The sequence below is a fragment of the Camelus bactrianus genome, chromosome 9 (assembly GCF_048773025.1).
Source record: "Camelus bactrianus isolate YW-2024 breed Bactrian camel chromosome 9, ASM4877302v1, whole genome shotgun sequence".
Taxonomy (NCBI): Eukaryota; Metazoa; Chordata; class Mammalia; order Artiodactyla; family Camelidae; genus Camelus; species Camelus bactrianus.
The window spans coordinates 4,576,332-4,595,912 of NC_133547.1; the positions used below are offsets into that span (position 1 = coordinate 4,576,332).

Sequence of the window (19,581 nt, forward strand, 5' to 3'; positions counted from 1 at the left end):
TTTCTTCAACTGTATTAATGACCACTGAATACATGGATCCATTTTCATGCATACTTTTATTTATAAGTCCATGCCTATTTTATTTCTGGGAAACCTATTCTGTTAGATTGAAAGCTACAGACTTGAAGACTTCATAATGTGCAGATGATTTCAACCTGGTATCTATTATTCCATAGTTCTGAATTCCTTTTCTACAAGAATTTGAAAAACTGCAAAGACACAATTATTTAGAAGATACTTACATTTCCAGACAATACTATTACAATTGTTCATTTTCAGGAAGATGCTCAGCATTTCCAGTATACTATTTTCTTCAGATTCAAAAGTTTAATTAAGATTCTCAGGGTGAATGAAGTAATTAATTATTTGACAATGCTACATTATGGAAATAAATGAAGTTTACATGTTTCTCATAGAAGTAGGAGATTTTGCATTCCTTATCCAGGCAAAGTAGAGGCTGTGTACACTGGAATCACGGCTCATGAGCAGAAAGGGGCTGACAGTTGGGAAGCATGCAGCAATGCTGGCAGTGCCGCTCACAAGGAACCAGCTGAGATTATCCAAAAGCGCCAATACAACTTGAAAGATAGAGGAAAGAGTGTAGAAGTAGACAAAGGTGCTCACCAGAAGAAGAATTGTTTTAGTAGCTTTGGACTCAGGGGAGGATCCGGTGGAGGTGCTGGTCCTATGAATGTGTTGCACCCTCTTCTTATGCCTGTGCAGGATGAAAACCATGGAGCCGCTGGCCCAGAGCATGAGCCCCAAACATGAAACATCAGGGAACGAAAGCAATACTGCAAATAACACATCTTTCGTTTTGTCATGACGAATGGAAAAATAGTATCCGAAATCCTTGTAGTCTGTGATGTTTTTGTCGCTCCCTTTGCCACGTATAAAGATAAGGAAATTGATGTTTACCAACATTTGCAGGATCCAACACAGGGAAATAGAGGGACCAATGTACCTGGGAGCTTTTACTTTAAGCTCTGCCCACCTGGACTTCGTGGGATTGACCACAATCACCTGAAAGACACTCAAGAGGCAGATGCTAGCAATGGACACTCCCCTCCCCACTCTGTGAAGATACATAAATAGTTTGCATTCAGCATCACTGGGGAATTGTTTCCACCCAAACGCTGCCATTGTGTGGGGGACGCCTTTACAGAGGAGGACAAGGAAGTTGGCTACAATCAGGTGCTTAATTATCAAATCTGTGGACCTTAACCTGTAGCCAGTGATGTACAGGATGGTATAATGGCAAAGAAGTGAGAAATTCCCCAGGGTGCCAACCACGGCCTGTGTTAAGATGATCATGTTGATCACGTCTGTTGTCACATCCCTGCTGTCCATCCTCTCAGACATCAGTCACTGATACTGTGAGTCACACCGTCCTGCACGGGAACATGAGGTGTGAGCTACACGTATCATGTCGGCTGAATCCAATCGTCCCCACTTACCATTAGTTCCCACTTAAAAAATTTTACTTCATGTTTTTCTGTTACTAGCAGCTTTCCAAGGGTTGAATGTATAACATATAAAGAGCAGTTGTATGTAAACATAATCACTGAAGGCACTCCATGTGATCCCCTCTTCATTCTCCACAAATCTTTGAGGTAGGCACTTCCATGTCTTTAACTATACAGAGGTTAATATACAAACAAGGAGGGTAAGGATTTCTCAGTATCTGCTGCTTAGTGCAGAACAAGGACTGAAACCCACTGGGAAGTTAGAAACAATGCATTGAACCACCATGCTCTGCCAAAAAGCTAGTTAGGTGTCTTCATATACTAATCTACATCTATTTTTAGTTGGTTTTTTTTTTGTGGTAGCTCACAGTGAAAAAGAATAGGACAATGAGTATGTGCATGTTCATGTATAAATGAGAAATTGTGCTTGACACTGGAAATTGACGCAACATTGTAAACTGACTATAAATCAATAAAATAAAATTAAAAAATAAAAAAGAACACTTTTGCACTAAAAAGTGAATAAATAAATTCTAAGTATAATCTGAAAAATATATATATTCAGTTTTGATTTCACAACTTTTTGTTTGATTTTAGACTTGTGGTATTTTATAACTTTTATTATAACAAGATTCCACTTATTTGTATAGTTTGATTCTATAGGGAACTATACATTATGAATAAAGCTTTAGATATTTTAATACATGTACTTGCACTGTAGGCACTACTGCACAGCAGCAACCTGCCCCATGACAAGTTAATGTAATGAAGATGTGGTGGCTTGATATTAGGACCCCCTGCTTTTGTTTCAGAAAGCCAACTGAAAGAGCATGAATTACAGAAATTATTGAATAATCACATGTAATGCCATACACTCTGGGACATAAAATGCTAATACACGATAAAACAGTGTGAGGCAAAATAAAGTTATTATTGTCCAATGATATACTTACCTGTTTGTTAATGCCAGGGTTCAGTGACAATTTTAGCAATGAAAAGAAATTTGCAAATGATACTGACCTACAAGACACATATGCAAAACAGCACCTGCAAGGCATGTATTCTTATGCATTTTATAAATTGAAATAATAGATTTTTGGATTGATAGTACACTGTCTTTTAAAGTGGATGGAAACATATGTGACTGACAGTACTGGTTGAGACTCATAATTATCATGTTTCTTTAACTGTTCATTTCCTAACTTTTAAGAGTGAAGATAGCCTCAGCATGATCAACAGACTATGGATGTTTTCAGTGGAGACCCAATTACTGTCTCTGTTAACATCCAGACTTAGAGAAAACCTTTCTATTCAAGCCATTTCCATGTGGATGCACTTTCTGCACAGAATTAGATGATTTCTGCAGACACATCATAGTGTTTATCACAAATCTGGAAGTATTACTGGTGCACCTCTAGCAATCCTGAACTTTCAGTCTTTGTAATGCCTATAAAGTAGACTCAAGGGCAGACTAATCTGACAACTATATTTTCAAGCATGTTAAAAATCAGATTTTATTAGCACTTGGATTCAGCTACAACAATCACTGTCACGAGGACTGCGTTAAATTGCATGAGGAGCCTTCAGGAATTGATACAGGTTCTAGGACCCTTCTTTACAGGCTCAGCTTGGGCCTAAGAATTATTTAATTTGACTCAAAGGTGTTGGCACTGAATCAGATTATTAAGAGAAGGTTGCTTTTTTCTGATATGATCACTTACCTGGAATCTTGATCTGATTTTCCTTTACAGACTCACCTGTCTGAATAAGATAGAAAATACCAAACTCCTTCCTGCTGCCAAGACAATTGGCTCAATGAGATGGGCTTTACAGCCAGTACCTGTGTGGGAAGGAGGCAGTCACAGCCTGATATATGGGTTTGTGAGTCCGTGTCCTGTCCTCCTCTCCCCTCAGGACTGCAATTATCATTTCACCTGTAACAGTAATGGGAGTGGAGGCTTGGGACCTGAGAACATTTCTGAAAACTTTTCTCTCAGTTGTTAATTACAAAGAACAATTACAAGTTTCTAGGAAGTCCCCCTTAGGAGACAAGTGGATTGTTTTTGAGAGGCATTTTCTTTTCCATGATCCCCGAAGGGCAAACAGGGTCTTAGATGGAGGAGAGTAGGAAATGCTGAAATCACACACAAAGGGATTGGAACAAACTACATGTGTCTGTCTGGATTCTTCACTTCCTTGGATATTCCTCTGTCTTAAAACTAGTGCCTTCCTAACCTTAAAACCACTGAACTTAACCATCAATAAAACCTAACCTAGAGGAGGAGGGTATAGTTTAGTGGTAGAGTGCATGTTTAGCATGCACAAGGTCCTGGGTTCAATCCCCAGTACCTCCACTAAAAAATAAGTAAAGCTAATTACCTTCCAACAACAAAAAATAAATAAAACCTAACCTGCCATCTAAAGGAATTAGAAAAAGAAGAGCAAACTGTGAGAGTCAGCAGACATAGGAAATGATATAGATCAAAGAGGAAATTTTAAAAGGCAGCGACCAAAAAAAAAAAAAAAAACAAAAACAAAAACACCCCATAGGATTTCCGGGAGAAGATGGTGGAGTAGAAGGACGCTCGCAGGTCACCCTCTCCCACAATCACCCTCTCCCACAAATACACCAAGACCCACATCTACAGACCCACTCAGCCAACCAGAGCACCTGTGGAACTCCGACAGAACATCGCCCTTTTCAAAAGATAAACACGCCAAAAATCTGGTAGGAGAAAAGGAAGAACAAAAGGCAAAGCAGCGCGGGACGGGTCCCGCGGGGAGGGGGCGGAAAAGGAGGACTGGCGCTCGCTCGCTGGGTCTCCCCTCTCCAACTGAGAGACCAGCAGGACAGAGGGGGAGCCACCGAGGCTTGGATCTGTTCAGAGCAGCCCTTGACTAACAGAACTAAGTTAAACGGGCACAGAGCGTCCCCCCGACACCCAGCCTGAGACGTGGGCCGGCAGCCGCGGGCAGGGCCAGGCTGCACAAGCCGGGCGGAGGACGGAAGTGGCTGCATGGAGGCAGCCCCGGGGGAACGCAAGGGGCTGCGCGCCGTGGCTGTGGGTGCACAGGGCAGAACAACCTGGGCCCTCCATAAAACAGCAAGGTTGAGGTGCTCTCGGGGGAAGGGTGCACACCCCCATCTCTGAAAACCCACGGAAAGTTTTCGGGGGAAGCGAGGCGGGGCTTAGGCACAGCCGCCATATCCTCCGCGCTGAGCACCCAGGCGGGGGCGGGGGCAAAACCTGCATCCGCACCGAAGGGCTTAGCAGCCTCAAAGGCCAGACTGAGACTGGCCTGCAGCCCGGGGCAGATAGGATCCTTTCATCCTGGTCCCTCAGAGAACTTGCTCCACAAAGACAAACAAGGAGCTGGGTTCTGGCTTGGAGCAGGGACAGGGCTGTCCCTCGGTCTTCCCCGAGCCCACCCGCGGAGCGCCGACCAGGGTGGAGCACGCAGCCGCACAGAGAGCGGAACTACCGGCCACGCAGGTAGAGGGAGAGCGGCCCCCCCCCCCGCCTTTCGGGCAGGAACACAGCCCCTGACCGAGGTGCTGGGAGGGGGCACGACCCGCCCTCCTACCTGGCCAGTCTGCAACATCTGACTGCGGCATCCGGAGGGGCAGCGACCCGCCCGCCCACAGCAGAGAGCTGCACCTGACCCAGAGTTAGGAGGAGGCGCGATCTGCTTGCCGACAGGTGCTGGGAGCAGCACAGAAGAGGGCGCCAACGGAGGGCCTCTGAAAACAGCAAGCTGAGCTTCCAAAACAGGACGAAGACAGAAAGACTTCACATTAAAAGCACACAGACTCCAGGAGAACACCGACAACCCCCCCCCCTTTTTTTTTTAAATCTGTTTTTACCTGTTCTATTTTCTATTACTCTCTTAATCTTTACTTCTTAATTCATTTCTATTTCTCTTGGGTTTTGATGTCCTGTTATTGATTAGACACAGGTTTCAAATTCATCTCCCCCCACCCTTTTTTTGTAAAGGTTTTAAAAGGACGTCTCAACCCGATTAATACTCTGCTTCAACTCACTCTTCTATTATTCATTATACAGTTTTCAAACCCTCTTTCTCCCTTCTTTTAAAATTCTTTCTCTCTCTCTCTCTTATTTTTTTTTCTTTTTTTCCTAAGTTCTATTCCTAAATAGGCATCAGATAGATAAAATCCTTAAGGACCAAAATAAACAACTGATACTCCATAAACCACAGTGCCAAAGAGGTATGAGCAAGATGAAGAAGCAGAAAAACCTTTCCCAATTAAAAGAACAAGAGAAATCCCCTGAAAGAACGATCAACGAAACAGACATTGATAGCCTACTAGATCAAGATTTCAAAAAAGGAGTGATCGAATTGCTGAAGGAATTAAAAGAGATAGTGTTTAGAGATATAAAATATGTCAAAAATGAAACTGAAGCTATAAAGAAGAGCCAAGTAGAATGGGTAAACACATTGACAGAGATGAGGAATGATCTAATAGCTGTGCAAAGCCGACTAGATAATGCAGAGGAACGAATTAGTGATCTAGAAGACAGGGCAATAGAAAGCACCCATTCAGAAGAACTACAAGAGAAGCAAATAAAAAGTAATGAAAATAGCATAAGGGACCTATGGGATAATATAAAGAGTCCCAATCTTCGCATAATAGGGGTCCCAGAAGGAGAATAAAGATCAAAGGGGATTGAAAAGGTTTTTGAAGAAATCATGACTGAAAACGTCCCAAACTTAAAGAAGGAATCAGATATCCAAGTACAGGAAGCTCAGAGGGTCCCAAACAGGAAGAACCCAAACAGACCCACACCAAGACATATCATAATCAAGATGGCCAGAGTCAAGGATAAAGAAATGATTCTAAAAGCATCAAGAGAAAAGCAAAGAGTAAGTTACAAGGGAACCCCCATAAGGCTCTCAGCTGATTTCTCTACACAAACACTACAGGCCAGAAGGGAGTGGCAAGATATATTCAAAGCCCTGAATGAAAAAAAGATGCAGCCTAGGATCCTTTATCCAGCAAGGCTATCCTTGAGGATAGAAGGAGAAATAAAGAGTTTCACAGACAAAAAAAAGCTGCAGGAGTTTAGCAACACTAAACCCATGCTAAAAGAAATATTGAAAGGGCTATTCTAAATAGAAAAGCAGCAGGATGCTACAGAAATGAGAAACACACAACTGGAAAGGTGATAACTCATGAATTACAAATAAAGGAAACATGAAATTATAAAACAAGACATACAAATCACTGAGAGTGGGAGAGGGAGGCAGGGAAATATAGAATTTTTTTTCTTTCTTTTTTAATTTTTTTTAACAGTAGGATGGGTTTGAGATCATGTTACCATCAGTTTAATAAAAACAGTTATAGTAATGGGTTAATAGATTTACAAAAAAGGGTAACCACAAGCCAAAAATTTACAAAGGAGTCACAAAACTTAAATAAAATCCATGATAATACAAAGGAAAATTACCAAACCACAAAAGGAAGAAGAAAGGAACAAAGAGGATATACCAATTCAACTGCAAAGATAAGTTCAAAATGGCAATAAACACACATCTATCATTAATTACTATAAATGTTAATGGACTAAATGCTCCAGTCAAAAGACACAGAGTGGCAGACTGGATAATACAGCAAGAACCTTCAATATGCTGCATACAAGAGACCCACTTTAGGGAGAAGGACACATATAGATTGAGAGTGAAAGGATGGAAAAGGATATTCTATGCAAATGGAAAAGCCAAAAAAGCAGGTGTTGCAGTACTGATTTCAGACAAAATAGACTTTAAAACAAAGGCCATAAAGAAAGATAAAGAAGGACATTTTATAATGATTAAAGGAGTGATACATGATGAGGATATTACACTCGTTAATATATATGCACCCAATATAGGAGCACCTAAGTACATACAAGAATCACTAACAGAGATAAAGGGGGATATTGATGGGAATACAATCATAGTTGGAGATTTTGACACTGCATTAACATCACTAGACAGATTTTCCAGACAGAAAATAAACAAGGCAACAGAGAAATTAAATACTACAATAGAAAAATTAGATTTGGTGGATATTGTCAGAGCATTACACCCCCCAAAAATAGGATATACATTATTTTCAAGTGCACATGGAACATTTTCCAGGATCAATCATGTACTTGGGCACAAAAGAAACCTCAACAATTTTAAGAAGATAGAAATTATCTCAAGCATCTTTACTGACCACAATGCCATGAAACTGGAAATCAACAACAGAGAAACAAAGGAGAAAAAAAGGAAAGCATGGAGATTAAACAATATGTTACTGAAAAAACAATGGATCAATGAGGAAATGAAAGCTGAAATTAAAAAATACCTTGAGACAAATGATAATGAAAGCACAACCACTCAAAACCTATGGGACACAGCAAAGGCAGTGCTAAGAGGGAAGTTTATAGCGATACAGGCCTTCCTCAAAAAAGAAGAACAATCTCAAATAAACAATTTAACCCACCACCTGAATGAATTAGAAAAAGAAGAACAAAAAGCCCCAAAAAGCAGCAGAAGGAAGGAAATAATAAAGATCAGAGAGGAATTAAATACAATAGAGATTAACAAGACCATAGAAAAAATCAACCAAACCAAAAGCTGGTTTTTTGAAAAAGTAAATAAAATCGACAAACCTCTGGCCAAACTCACAAAGAAAAAAGAGAGAGCACAAATTAGCAAAATAAGAAAGGAAAATGGAGAAATTACAACAAACAAAATAGAAATACAGAATATCATACAAGAATATTATGAAAAACTATATGGAACCAAACTGGATAACCTAGAGGAGATGGACAAGTTTCTGGAAACATACTGTCCACCAAAACTGAATCAAGAAGAATCTGAACACTTGAACAATCCGATCACTAGAAAGGAAATAGAAATAGCAATTAAAAACCTCCCTACAAATAAAAGTCCAGGACCGGACGGCTTCACCGGGGAATTCTACCAAACATACAAAGAAGAACTCATACCAGTCCTTCTCAAACTCTTCCAGACGATTGAAAAGGAGGGATTACTCCCAAACTCATTCTATGAAGCCACCATCACCCTGATACCAAAACCAGGCAAAGACACTACAAAAAAAGAGAATTATAGGCCAATATCACTGATGAACATAGACGCCAAAATCGTCACCAAAATTTTAGCAAATAGAATCCAACAACACATAAAAAAGATTATACATCATGACCAAGTGGGGTTCATCCCAGGGACACAAGGCTGGTTCAACATATGCAAATCAATCAGTGTAATACATCACATCAACAAGAGAAAGGACAAAAACCACATGATCGTCTCAATCGATGCAGAAAAAGCATTTGATAAAATTCAACACCCATTTATGATAAAAACTCTCGCCAAAGTGGGTATAGAGGGAACGTATCTCAACATAATAAAAGCTATATATGACAAACCTACAGCCAGCATAGTACTCAACGGTGAAAAACTCAAAAGCTTCCCACTAAAATCTGGGACAAGACAAGGATGCCCACTATCACCACTCCTATTCAACATAGTCCTGGAAGTCCTAGCCACAGCAGTCAGGCAAGAGAAAGAAATAAAAGGGATCCAAATTGGAAAAGAAGAGGTAAAAGTGTCATTATATGCTGATGACATGTTACTATATATAGAAAACCCTAAAAGGTCCACACAAAAGCTACTAGAGCTGATTGAAGAATTCAGCGAGGTAACAGGTTACAAAATTAACGTTCAAAAATCAGTTGCATTTCTTTACACTAATGATAAATCAACAGAAGAAGAAAGTAAAGAAACAATCCCCTTTAAAACAGCACCCAAAGTAATAAAATATCTGGGAATAAATCTAACCAAGGAGGTGAAAGAATTATACACAGAAAACTATAAACCATTGATGAAGGAAATTAAAGAAGACTTTAAAAAATGGAAAGATATTCCATGCTCTTGGATTGGAAGAATCAATATTGTTAAAATGGTCACACTGCCCAAGGCAATCTACAGATTTAATGCAATCCCTATCAAATTACCCAGGACATATTTCACAGAACTAGAAAAAATCATAATAAAATTCATATGGTACCATCAAAGACCTAGAATTGCCAAAGCATTACTGAAGAGAAAGAAAGAGGCTGGAGGAATAACTCTCCCAGACTTCAGACAATACTATAGAGCTACAGTCATCAAGACAGCATGGTATTGGTACCAAAACAGACATATAGACCAATGGAACAGAATAGAGAGCCCAGAAATGAACCCACAAACTTTTGGTCAACTCATCTTTGACAAAGGAGGTAAGAATATACATTGGAATAAAGACAGTCTCTTCAGCAAATGGTGTTGGGAAAACTGGACAGCAGCATGTAAAACAATGAAGCTAGAACACTCCCTTACACCATATACAAAAATCAACTAAAAATGGATTAAAGACTTAAACATAAGACAAGATACAATAAACCTCCTAGAGGAAAACATAGGCAAAACATTATCTGACATACATTTAAAAAATTTTCTCCTAGAAGAAATAAAAGCAAGAATAAACAAATGGGACCTAATGAAACTTACAAGCTTCTGCACAGCAAAGGAAACCAGAAATAAAACAAGAAGACAACCTACGGAATGGGAGAAAAATTTTGCAAATGGAACCGACAAAGGCTTGATCTCCAGCATATATAAGCAGCTCATACGACTCAGTAAGAAAAAAATAAACAGCCCAATCCAAAAATGGGCAGAAGACCTGAACAAGCAATTCTCCAAGGAAGACATACAAATGATCAAAAAGCACATGAAAAAATGCTCAATATCACTAATTATCAGAGAAATGCAAATCAAAACTACAATGAGGTATCACCTCACACCAGTCAGAATGGCCATCATTCAAAAATCCACAAATGACAAATGCTGGAGAGGCTGTGGAGAAAGGGGAACCCTCCTACACTGCTGGTGGGAATGCAGTTTGGTGCAGCCACTATGGAAAACAGTGTGGAGATTCCTCAAAAGACTAGGAATAGACTTACCATATGACCCAGGAATCCCACTCTTGGGCTTGTATCCAGAAGGAAATCTACTTCAGGATGACACCTGCACCCCAATGTTCATAGCAGCACTATTTACAATAGCCAAAACATGGAAACAGCCTAAATGTCCATCAACAGGTGACTGGATAAAGAAGAAGTGGTATATTTATACAATGGAATACTACTCAGCCATAAAAACCGACAACATAATGCCATTTGCAGCAACATGGATGCTCCTGGAGAATGTCATTCTAAGTGAAGTAAGCCAGAAAGAGAAAGAAAAATGCCATATGAGATCGCTCATATGTGGAATCTAAAAAACAAAAACAAAAACAAACAAACAAAAACAAAGCGTAAATAAAGGACAGAAATAGACTCACAGACAGAGAATACAGACTTGTGGTTACCGGGGGGGGTGGAGGGTGGGAAGGGATAGACTGGGATTTCAAAATTGTAGAATAGACTACACTGTATAGCACAGGGAAATATACACAAAATGTTATGATAACTCACAGAGAAAAAAATGTGACAATGAGTGTGTATATGTCCATGAATAACTGAAAAATTGTGCTGAACACTGGAATTTGACACAACATTGTAAAATGATTATAAATCAATAAAAAATGTTAAAAAAAAACCCAATAGAACTAGTCAATGAAAATAAGATCTGTTTTTTTGAGAAGATAAATGAAACTAACAGGACTTTATCCAGGGTCATCAACAACAACAAAAAAGAGGACACAAATAAATAGAGTAAGAATGAAAGAGAAGAACTAACAATCCATGTAACAGAGATACAAAAACTCAGAAGGCTGTAAATAAAGAGTTATATGGCACGACTCAGACAATCTAGAAGAAATGGATAAGTTTCTAGATACATACATCATTTCAGGACTGTATTAGGGAAAAATAGATCACATGAACAGACACATCAATAGTAGTGACACTGAATTTTTAACTGAAAAAATCCCAGCATATGGAAATCTAGGACTCATAGACTGTCAGGGGAATTCTACCAAACAGTAAGAAGGACAAGCATCTGTCTTTCTCATACTAGTCCAAGTAATGGAAAAGGATGGAAAAATGCTCAGTATCACTAATTATCAGAGAAATGCAAATCAAAACTACAATGAGGTATCACCTCACACCAGTCAGAATGGCCATCATTCAAAAATCCACAAATGACAAATGCTGGAGAGGCTGTGGAGAAAGGGGAACCCTCCTACACTGCTGGTGGGAATGCAGTTTGGTGCAGCCACTGTGAAAAACAGTATGGAGATTCCTCAAAAGACTAGGAATAGACTTACCGTATGACCCAGGAATCCCACTCCTGGGCATATATCCAGAAGGAACCCTACTTCAAAATGACACCTGCACCCCAATGTTCATAGCAGCACTATTTACAATAGTCAAGACATGGAAACAGCCTAAATGTCCATCAACAGATGACTGGATAAAGAAGAAGTGGTATATTTATACAATGGAATACTATTCAGCCATAAAAACCAACAACATAACGCCATTTGCAGCAACATGGATGTTCCTGGAGAATGTCGTTTTAAGTGAAGTAAGCCAGAAAGAGAAAGAAAAATACCATATGCGATCACTCATATGTGGAATCTAAAAAAAAAAAAAACATAAATACAAAACAGAAACAGACTCATAGACATAGAATACAAACTTGTGGTTGCCAAGGGGGCAGAGGGTAGGAAGGGACAGACTGGGATTTCAAAATGTAGAATAGATAGACAACATTATACTGTACAGCACAGGGAAATATATACAATATCTTATGGTAGCTCACAGCAAAAAAAATATGTGACGATGAATATATATATGTTCTTGTATAACTGAAAAATTATGCTCTACACTGGAACTTGACACAACATTGTAAAATGACTATAACTCAATTAAAAAATGTTAAAAAAGAAAGAAAGAAAGAAAAGGATGTAATACTCCCATATTTATTTTGGGAACCAGCTTTATCCTGATAACAAAATCAGACATAGACAACACAAGGAAAAAGAAAGAAAATTACGGGCCAATATTTCTAATGAGTATACATGCTAAAGTCATTCACAAAACTTAACAGCTTATAAAACAGCCAAATTCAACAGCATATAAAAAGGATTACAACCATGATTAAGTGGAATTTATTCCAGGGATGCAAAGATATTTCACTATCTGCATATCAATCTGATACACATTAAGAAAAGGAAGGGAGAAACCATATCAACATCTGTATAGACATAGAGAAAGCATTTGACAAAATTCAGCATCCAAGAATGATCAAAACTCTCATTAAAATGAGTTCAGGGACAACATATTTCAACATAAAAAATGTCATTAATGACAAATTCACAGCTAACATCAAACACAATCTTGAGAAGCTGAAATCAACACCTCTACAGAACATAGTATTGGAAGTTCCAACCACAGTAATCAGACAAGAGAAAAATAAAAGGCATCCAACTTGGAAGGAAAGAAATAAAACTGTCACTATTTGCAGGTGACATAATAACGTATGTAGAGAACCCTTAAGTCTCCACCAAAAAACTATTAGAACTAACAAATGAATTTACTAAAGTTGCAGTACACAAGATTAATATACAAAAATTTGTTGCATCTCTGTACACTAATGAAGACAACTTAATGAATGGGAAAAATACTTGCAAGTAATACGACTGTTGAGGGATTAACATCCAAACCATATAAAATGCTCTACACAACTACCAAAAATCCTACAAATTTCAGTGTAATTTTAAAAACTACTCAGACAGCCATTCCATTTAATACCTTTAATCCCCATCTTGACAATGTAAGGGCACTACACATAAATCTACTCTCAAATGCCACTTTTTTTGTGGTGATATGTATTTTTTTTTTACATACATGCACATGTTCTAGGGGCACAGATCAATAAAATTGCTCAAAGTGAACACATTTCAGTATGCAGTGCCTACGTCAAAAAACAGATATTGCCAGACTTCACAGATGCCTGCACTGGCTGATTTCCAGTCACTAAATCTGGGATAACCACTTCTGTTACACCTGACAGAATACATTACCTTTGTGTATTACATAAAGGGGATAGTAAGTTATTAACTAACTTGTATTTCACTTTCTTAATTTCTTAGTTTGTGAATTTATGGTTGCATACTACATAGATTATTCATTGGCATTGCTATGGAGGATTTCATTTTATGACTATAAAATAATGGATTTAATCAACTGTGACAAGGAATGGTTCTAGAGATATAGAATTTAACAGAGTTTTAAATGGTTCTTGGGCCAATGCATTTTGCATGTAAAAAAGAAACAAACCAATGATCAGAGGGCTAAGACTTGTGAGCCAAAGTGAAACCCAAATTGAGAGGCTGAAGCCCCAAATTCTATTATCTGAGAAGGTAACTATATTTGCAATAGGGCCTTAAGGAGGTAGCAAGTCAACATGAGACCCATTAGGGTGGGATACTAATCCACCCTGACTCAAGTCATTTGAAGGAAATTTGGAAACACAGAGAGACATCATACCTTTGCATTCACACAAGAAACACAGAGAGGTGACAGCCATCTGCAAGGCAAGCAAAAGACTACAAGGAAGCAAACCCACTGACCACTTTATCACAGACTTCTAGCCTCCAGAACGTGAAAAAACAAATACCTATGTTTAAGCCTCCGAGGTTATTGCATTTTGTTAGGGCAGCCCTACAAAACCAAGACAAAATGTAAGGGTCTGCATGTTCCCCTGGGACCTCCATGGGTTATCCTTCATCTCTCCTTTTTATGGGGCCTAAGGTGCCCAGTCTCTGAGGATGTCAGCTGCTAGAGCCTGCCCTTCGATATAGCCGAGCCTGCAGAAAGAAATCATAGGAGAGAAACAGAACCTGAGACACTTCCCCCATTCTGTGGTCTGCCCACCTACAGAACAAATGGATAACGGAGTTGGCAAAGGGTCTTCCTCATTACGGGCTCTACTGAGATGTAGTGGGAAGACTACTGGTTTGTTCTGAATGCGAACTTTCTGCTCCTGACTTTAAACAACTTGTTCACTACCCTAATTCTCGGAATGCCCTGGTGAGATGGCACACTGCCTCTATTTCTCACAAGCGTATTGATTCTCACAAAGGATTCGGCCTGGGAAAGCACTTGTAATTTAAAGCACTGCACGTGTGTGAGTGTTCATAATATACTCGTAGACCTTTTGCCCTTGTATCCTAATTCCTTATCTTTCACAATATAAAATTACTTGACCCAAAAGGGACATTCTAATGTTCTCATAAGATTCTTTTCCTCCTAATATCACATTTGAACCAGGCTCATAGTCCCCAGCTTGGAGAGTTAGTCGGATAAAAGCAGAAGTAATATTGGAGCTTTTTCCTCTATTTCAAAAATTACTTCACCTCTTCTCTTTCCTGCGTCTATTTCCAAGACTGACCTATGCAATTCCAGGATGCCAGTGACACCTTGAGTTGACATGAGAGGGAGGAAAGGATGAAGGAAGAGGAGAGAGCACCTATAAAGAAGGAAAAGCTTTGGATGTTGGATGTAGCACTCATCACTGTCCTCTGCTCAAAGTAGGAGGAAGCTCTTTACTCACTGAAATGTCCATGGACAAGTACTGTCTGAGCTGGAGTCTGTCTTTTGAGCCGGTCTCCCCCTGTATTTGCAGTCCATGCTAAAACCACAGTTTCCCTTTCAGATGCGTGGAAATGACCATCTTCCTGTCCTGAGTTTCAGAGCCTCTACTCTGCGTGAGGAAAGCTCTGATTTCAGGTGGATCTGGATTTTGTCAGAGTTAACTTTTTAACTCTGACTGAACTTTTTGCAAAGAAATTTCCTGTTATTTGTTTTGTGGAATGCAGACATGGATACATATATCTCACCTTCCTTTTGAATTTAACTTTGGGAGATCTTGCCTTTTCTCTGGCTGAAATGGATTGTCTTGCTCATAAGGTTTTGAGCTAACCCTTTGTCCAGGGCAGGGGGACTCATCCCTCTAGAATGGGAGGTCCCATGTCTGCATTTCCTCCTCAGTGCTCTTCTGATTTCAGTCTCCTGGGATCATCTCTTTCTTCAGTCGTGGCTAAAATAATATCCTCGGATTTAAAATTCTTGTACTTTGGAACATGAGGCTTTGAGGAACAGGGTTCTAAATACACCCAGCTGCATGCTCTGTGTTCCACATGGACATACTGTGCCTGAGAAGCCATCACATTTTGACCCGGCATAGCCTGAAAACGAGGCAGTGAGACAGCAAAAGCCCAGATATCTAGACAAGCTCATTGTTCCGGGGCACATCTGAGGCTGCCTCTGGGGCTCTACCCCCAGTTTGAGCTTAACCTCACCAATAAGATGGTTTTTAAGGAATGGCTGCCTTAGTATATTGCCAACCAGCATTTCTGGTGGTGAAGACATGGCCTTGTTAGTTCAGCTCTTAGATGTGGGAAATTCTTATATAACTTTTCAGGATTTTACAAACTCACTTGTTCCCAGGACACCTCTTGATGTTGACTGAAGATCAGAGACTTCTCGAGCTTAATTTTCGACCTGAAATTTAGATCTCCAAAATTCTTGTTACCAGGATCATTGCTACTCCTTGGCCCAAGTCTCTTGTGTTCCTGTAGAGCAAACTAATCTGACCCCTGTCCCAAAGAATGGTATGATCTGTATCTTCCAAGACTGTTTTTATGAAATGCCTAAGAAAAACAGTCCAGAACCAAAATTTTCCATGCTTCTGCCCATCAGCCACATATATGAATGGAAAACCAATGGAGAAAGGCCTATCAGCAATGTCCAGCACTCATTTCTTCACTGCACTCAATTCTGGAAATTTTTCTCACAAGTTTACTAGTTGGGGAAACATCCTGACTAATGGATCAGGAGCCAGAACCAAATCCATTTCATTTGCTCAGGCATTGTTAGATGAAGACTACTGTCATCAGGACACTATGCATTAGAATGGGGCAAAGCTTCTTTATTCACCTCCAGCTGATCATGCTGTCCTGACACTCAACCAGGTGACGAAAGTCCTATACCTACAGAACCTCATAGGTATATGTGGCTTCTCCTGAAGATTCTAGATTGATATTTCAAGCACGAAGAGTAAACTCACTATTGAATATTGTGCAAAAATATACAAATAACATTTTTCTGATGAGATGAGGGCATTGTGTATTCCCTACCCACAGAAAGCAGAGACTGGAAATGGTGGAGTCACAGCTCAAGAGCAGAAAGTGGATGATAGCTGGAAAACACATAGAAATAGGGTCAGAGGTGTTCATTAACCACCAAGTCAGATTGTAAAAAAAGGCATTGCAGGTGTGAAAGATGGAGAAAAAAGGTGTAAAAAGATACAAAGGTGCTCGCTAAAATAAGAATGCTTTGGGTGGCTCTGGACTCAGCAACGGATCTGGGAGGAACCTTATTCCTGTGAATGTAGTGGGTCTGTTGCTTGTGTCTCTACAGGATAAATACCATGGATCCACTGGCCAGATTAGGAGCACAGAGAAAAACTTCAAGGAACATTGTTAATGTGATATATACTGAGCCTGTAATTACCTAATGATCAGAGACACGAAAACATCCCAAGTATTTTTCTTTATGCGGTTTTTGCTGCTCAATTTGACAGACACATACAACACATACACAGGAAACATAAAATTTATTGTATTGTACATGATCCAGCAGAAGGAAATGGAGAAGCCAATGTACTGTGGAGCTCTGAGGTTAAGACCCTTCCAACAGGAGTCTGTGTGGCTGGTCGTGATGGCTTGGAAGATAACCAAGAGGTAAGTGGTGGCAATGGACACACCCCTGCCCACTCTCTGAACAGACAGATGTAGTTTGCATCTTAAATCATTGAAGAAAGTTTCAACCCAAAGGCTATCATTGTCTTCTGGATTCCTTTAGCGAGAATGACCAAGATGTTGGCTATGACCAGGTACTTGAGAATCAAATCTGGGGATCTCAGCTTATGTCCAGTGTGGTAAAGGAAGAGATAATGGTAAAGAACAGAAAAATTGCCCAGGATTCCAATCATTGTCCATGACAAGAACATTCTTCCTATTTCCACATCCCTGGAGGCTATTCTGTCACTCAGCACATTTTCCTCTAGATAAGGGTGACAATCATTCTTCTGTGTAAACTGGCTCATTAAAGTTTTGACAACAAGAGTAACTGCCGTGCCCCCAAGGGATTACCAAAGACGTCAAGAGGCAGGAGAATATCTCCAGGAAGTTTTATGGAGACTCACTGCTAAGAATGAAATGATCTTAGCTGAGTGAAGTCATGAGAATTAACAGGAAATGGAAAGAAAGCAAAACACACATTTTTAGAAGAACCTGGAACTTGCTAGCCATGTTGGAAAAGAGGAAATCCTCAATAATTAGACAATATTCTTCTGGCCTTAGAATAAGACATTATTTCATAAACAGCATAGAATATTTAACCATCTATGTGCAATAACAAATTAAATTGTATTAAAATTAAAAGCGATTCTCATTAACAAACACACAGAGCAAGAGAGGGAGAAAATTCCATAAAGCACAAAGAACTGTTACACGTGACACAACAGAACAAAATAGATATAACTTCCCCACAGAAACTTTACAAAGGGTTTATTCAATGAAAATACACGTGAAAAAAAGATGTTCAACATCCTTACTAATCAGAAAACTTTAAGTAAAACCACACTTGTTACAACGATCCACCAATCAGAAAGCTAAAACGAAAGGACAAGAAACAAGAAGTTTTGGCAAGGATATCGAAAACCCAAGATTCTTATACACTGCTGGTGGAGGTTCTAATTAGGACACACATTCTTGAAAACTGTGTGGTAGTATCTACTTTAGCTAACCAGATGTAATCCTATGTGCTAACAATTCCACTCGTATGAATATATTCAACAAAAAATTGTAGATTATATCAAAAGACTAGTTATTTTCTTTACCATATGGTATCATTTATATGTGGAATCTTTAAAAATGACACAAATGAACTTATTTACAAAACAGAAACAGACTCACAGCCATAGAAAACGACTCACAGCCAACAGAAAACAAACTTACGGTTACCAGTGGGGAAAGGGGGTGGTGAGGGATAAATTGGGAGTTTCGGGTTTGTAGATCCTAATTACTATATTGAAAATAGATAAACGACAAGGTCTTAATGTATAGCACAGGGAACTACAGTCAGTATCTTGCAATAACCCATAATGAAAAAGAATATGGGAAAGAATTTATATATATTATGTATAATTGAATCACTATGCTGTATATCATGAACTAACACAACACTGTAAATCAACTATACTTCAATAAACAAAAAAATTCTCTAGGTGGTCGTAACGGACCAAATAAGGTTCAGAATCCCCGGAAGACTCGATCTGAACAAAAGCTCAGTGATGACTATTCACAACATTTCTAATTAAGCCACTTAGACCAACTCAGCAGAAATTAAGGGGAGGAAGGCATGGGTTTAGAATGGAGCTTTTAATTCTGTTCTCACCAGGTCTATTCTCCTTCCCTTCCCCCGAGTGCCAGACCCAGGCTCCATCAGTGTCTCTGCCCTGGGGCATCTTACCTGGGCTTGCTAACAGCCTGGCGCCTGGCTGGGTTCGGTCCACACAAGGCAGGGGAGACGGAAGACAGAAGGAGAGCGAGATGGATGAATTCCCGTCTGCCCACTCCTTGCTTTGTGTTCAGGGTCTGGAAGCCACTGATGACATCTCTTCCCAATCACAGCCCCTCTGGAGCTGCCCTTCCTCCAGGCCTCCAGCTCTGCCAGGCCCTGGGGCTCTCTTGCCGCGCCTGCTGCCTCTTCAGCCCTAGGGTGACGAGGGCTTCCGCTCTTGCTGGTCTCTGGATGCCTACGCACGGCTCCCAGCCAGGCCTCGGGCCAGCCACTCCCAGGGGCCGCTTCAGAGGAGCCGCGGAAGCCGCTCTCCAGGCCGAGGAAGGGCGCTTGCGTTGGGAATCACGTCAGAACTAAACAGCCGGGGCCACACGCAGCCCGCACACGTTAGGGCCGCGCGTCTCCTAAACGGGGACGCTCACGCCGGCGACTCACCCCCCGCGCTCGCGACGCACACAAGCGCACGC

At 40.1% G+C, this 19,581-nt stretch overlaps 2 protein-coding genes and 1 pseudogene across 2 annotated transcripts in view; all 3 read right to left on the reverse strand.

The window, feature by feature from the left end:
• LOC105067186 (uncharacterized) overlaps positions 1 to 19,581 on the reverse strand; it is a 123,784-nt gene extending 104,203 nt beyond the window's left edge. The window contains exons 1-2 of the transcript XR_012509340.1: positions 19,064 to 19,581; positions 3,224 to 3,306 (exon numbers count right to left, since the gene is read on the reverse strand). The gene's annotated coding sequence lies outside the window, so the exon portion shown is untranslated. The remainder of the gene's footprint in view (positions 1 to 3,223; positions 3,307 to 19,063) is intronic.
• LOC105067185 (vomeronasal type-1 receptor 4-like) lies at positions 38 to 3,206 on the reverse strand. Its single transcript, XM_074371043.1, has one exon. The coding sequence runs from the start codon at positions 1,360 to 1,362 to the stop codon at positions 400 to 402; it is 963 nt and encodes a 320-aa protein (XP_074227144.1). The 5' UTR covers positions 1,363 to 3,206; the 3' UTR covers positions 38 to 399.
• LOC123616216 (vomeronasal type-1 receptor 3-like) lies at positions 14,274 to 19,019 on the reverse strand (annotated as a pseudogene).